The 3,758-nt window shown below is 38.5% G+C and overlaps 1 protein-coding gene across 1 annotated transcript; it reads left to right on the top strand.

Annotated features, from left to right (window-relative positions):
* The first annotated feature begins 2,751 nt into the window (after positions 1-2,751).
* LOC142170253 (uncharacterized) lies at positions 2,752-3,528 on the top strand. Its single transcript, XM_075232114.1, has one exon. It carries the CDS (start codon positions 2,752-2,754, stop codon positions 3,526-3,528), a length of 777 nt encoding a protein of 258 aa, XP_075088215.1.
* The last annotated feature ends 230 nt before the right edge of the window (positions 3,529-3,758 follow it).

Genomic DNA, 3,758 nt, shown 5'->3' with positions numbered 1-3,758 from the left:
GAAGCTATAGACCTTAATTCTAGTTTTTCCAGTTACTGTAGCGTCGAGTTATTTCATTCAAACTGCTTCGTTATTCAACTTTGTAATGTGAATCTGTTATGCTCTAAGATGAAGTGTTGGTTTGTTAAAAAACTATATACTTGTATAACAATTCTACTGATTATCAGTTGAGTTCGAAAATTACTGTAGCACGACATCACTCTTGGTGAATTATCTGGCAGATTCTATTCATTAGAGTAGGGTTGTAAATCTTCTTGTTCGTTTTACAGTAGTATTAGAATCGTCCTTAGTGTTCTGGGTTGATTTAGGGAAGACTGTCACGCAGTGCTGCCATGGCCACTATGGCCAGTGGCCAGCCACCCTCTCACGTTGGGCCACCTCCACAACCACCCCCCAACATCACCCAGACTTCTAATGGCACAAAATTTATGGACTATGCAAATGCCGTAAAACCTACGAACAGCACTTCGACAATGCAAGAACGTGCAGCAGTAGTTGAGCCAATTCCTCCAAGACAAGCCCATATATTTCAAGGACAACCAACTGTACGATTTTCTGAAGTAGAAGTTAAACGCATGAATTTAATGGAAGGTTTGCAACAGGCTGTTGTTTGTAAATTTTCATACGGATGGCTAGATATCAATGAAATACGTCGCATTGTTCCTTTACAGTGTGGTATCAAAGCTGAATGCAACATTGGATATCTACGTGATAGGCACATTTTGATTCGTTTTTCATTATGGCAAGATTATGTAGACTTCTCGTCAAAAGGTGTGTATTATGTAAAGGATAAGCTTGGAGATGAATATCAACTAAGAACCTTGATTTATGATGCTAAATTTAAAGTTGACGAAGAGACTCCTAAGGTAATGGCATGGATCTCATTCCCTAATCTGCTGCCTACTTATTTTGTAAGAGAATGCTTGTTCTCCCTAGCTTCTGCAGTCGGTAAACCCCTCCATTTGGACTTGGCTACTATCAAGAAAACTAGACCTAGTTGTGCTCGCGTGAAAGTGTTGGTGGACCTGCTAGCAGACCTGCCTAAGAAGGTTCGATTAGACATTGTTAATGAGCCTACTGGAGATATTAGAACTGAGTGGGTGACTATCAAATATGACCATCTACCCAAGTATTGTAAGGAATGTAAGCTTCAGGGCCATGATGTGTTCGAATGCTGGAAAATTCATCCTGAACTAATGGCCAGCAGAAATGATGAAAAGAAGGTTTCAACTGATGCTGTAGTGCAGCCCAACAAGGATAACAAAACAAACAATGCTCCAATAATAGTTCTTACAAGTGGGAAGTTGTTGGCAATCAAGTTGCTCAATGGAAGGAGGTCAAAGATAGGAGAGTGCAAGCAAAAGAGAAGCAGGCAGCAGATTTAGCAAAAACTGGACAAGAAATCGTGGCTGTAAATAATCAAAAAGGAATCCCACAGCAAGTTCAGACAACAAACAAGTTTGCATGTTTAGAAGTGGAAAACTGTGAAAAACTTTGTACAAATCAGCTCATTGACAGTGCTGTCCAAAAAAATGCCTCCAAGTCCATAATTCATGTGACTGAAAATAATGCAGACCTCATTAATATTCATACAGTTGTGGAGAATGAGTCAGAAGAGCTGCAATTTGATTTTTCGACTAGACAAATGGTACAGAAGGTAACTTCACCTAGTACATCTAGGAGACCATTAGCTATGTCAGAACCAAATAAACTGAACCCTGCAGTACCTACTTTCAATCCTACACCAATAATAAATCATGCAGCAAATAGGGAATCAATAGCAGATTGTGTACAACAAGATTTGGGGAATGAGCAGCATTTTGACAATTACTCAACTGCCCAATGGGTGCAAGAAGCATTCAAAAATAATGTAGTTCAGGTCAATACTTCATGTCAAGACATTCCTTCACAGGACACCAAAGTTGAACAACAATTAGCAAACAATAAAGACAATGACTTAACTGAAGATACAGATTTTGTGAAATTCAGGACCAATGAAAAAGATAAATGGGCAGGAGGGAGATTATGGATCAACCAACAGGAAGTCTTAGCAGATGGGTAGATTCCAGATACAATGCATAGTGAAGAATAAATTGGATGAAATGAAGTGGAAGATGAGAATCAAAGTGTTAATTGTAATGCCAATGCAATCAATATTCGAAGCATAAGTGAATGCACAAATGCAGCAACAGAAAAGACAAAAGAGGGGAACATCAATATTATAGATCCAGGAGGGACTTTACATAATGATATTAGTAATGTCTTGAAAGAAGCTGAAAATGCAGACAAGAACCAAGAGAAAAATTCAGACAAGAACCAAGAGAAGACAGTGCAAGTCTATGCAAGAAGTGTTGTACCATTGAGCATAGTGAAGGATGTAGCAGGAAGTGTTGTTCCATCGAACAATACACAACTGTTGACCAATGAACATGAGGAAAAAGCTGTTGAACTTACCAATCAGGAAAAAGATGTTGACCTTACCAATCAGGCATATGATGTTGTGACATCAAAAAAAGCAATAGAAGCACATGACCAAGTTGGCCACGCAGAACTTAAAGGTAGAGACATGGATGAGGAATCCACTACACAAAATTTCCTTAATGTTGCCAAGCAGGGTGATCTGTCGCCAAGGCTTATTGATATAGTAAAATCTCCAACAAAAGGAAAAAAGAAACAGTCAAAACAGACTTCTACTGTCCCAGCCAGTGGAGTACAAACAAGGATAACACTGTCCAAACCCCAAAACATTTAATGGATGCAATTATATGGAATGTCAGGTCAGGTAATACAATGCAAGCATTTGAATGGCTGATTACAATGCACAAAAAACATCACTTTGAGTTCATAGGAATCCTTGAGCCTATGCAACAGTCTCACAAAATGGAGAGGTATAGAGTAAGAATTGGATTGGCACAGGCTGTGGTGAATGTATCAAACAAGATTTGGGCTTTTATTGATGAAATATTTGAGGTTACTATTCTGTATAACATGACTCAACAACTGACTTTGAGATTAACGCACACTGAAACACATGTTGAGCTCATCCTTACACTAGTTTATGCCAAATGTGATCGCATTGAAAGAATTGAACTATGGGATTCTTTGTATGCAATGGCATCAGATATGACAGTACCATGGCTAGTTGGAGGCGACTTTAATGTGATATGGGATGAGGAAGAGAAATTTGGAGGCTTACCAGTTTCTCTCATTGAAGTAGATGACTTTAGGCACTGCATCAATACCTGCAACTTGACAGATTTGGGATTTAAAGGAAGCATATTTACATGGTGGAATGGAAGATCAGAGGAAGACTGTATTTTTAAAAGATTGGACAGATGTTTTGGCAATCATGAATTGCAACAGACCTTTCCTGGATTGGAGGTAACTCACCTGTCCAAAATTGGGTCTGATCATTGCCCAATGCTGCTGAAATGGGATATAGAAACTCCTCCAATTAAGAAATCATTCAGATTTCTTAACTTCTGGACTAAGCATGAAACCTTCAAAGATGTAGTAAAGGAGAATTAGAATGCTGATTTTAGTGCTAACCATTTCTGCATTTTCAACTACAAGTTAAAGAAGCTTAAGAAAGCACTATCTACCTAGAGTAGAGCTACATATGGGGATATATTCCAAAAGATTGCAAGCCTGGAGGAGGTGGTCTTGGTTCATGAAAGACAATTTGAAGTCAATCCTACACAGATGAACAGATAAAGATTACAACAGGTACAAGCTGAAATGATTAAATATCTTGCATT

Source organism: Nicotiana tabacum, chromosome 16 (genome assembly GCF_000715075.1).
Source record: "Nicotiana tabacum cultivar K326 chromosome 16, ASM71507v2, whole genome shotgun sequence".
Lineage (NCBI taxonomy): Eukaryota > Viridiplantae > Streptophyta > Magnoliopsida > Solanales > Solanaceae > Nicotiana > Nicotiana tabacum.
Note: the sequence above shows the minus strand (reverse complement) of the source record. Positions and strands in the feature narration are given on the sequence as shown.

What these genes read in the sequence shown, in the direction of transcription:
- LOC142170253 (XM_075232114.1), top strand. Translation starts at nt 2,752, where the DNA reads ATGGATGCAATTATATGGAATGTCAGGTCAGGTAATACAATGCAAGCA.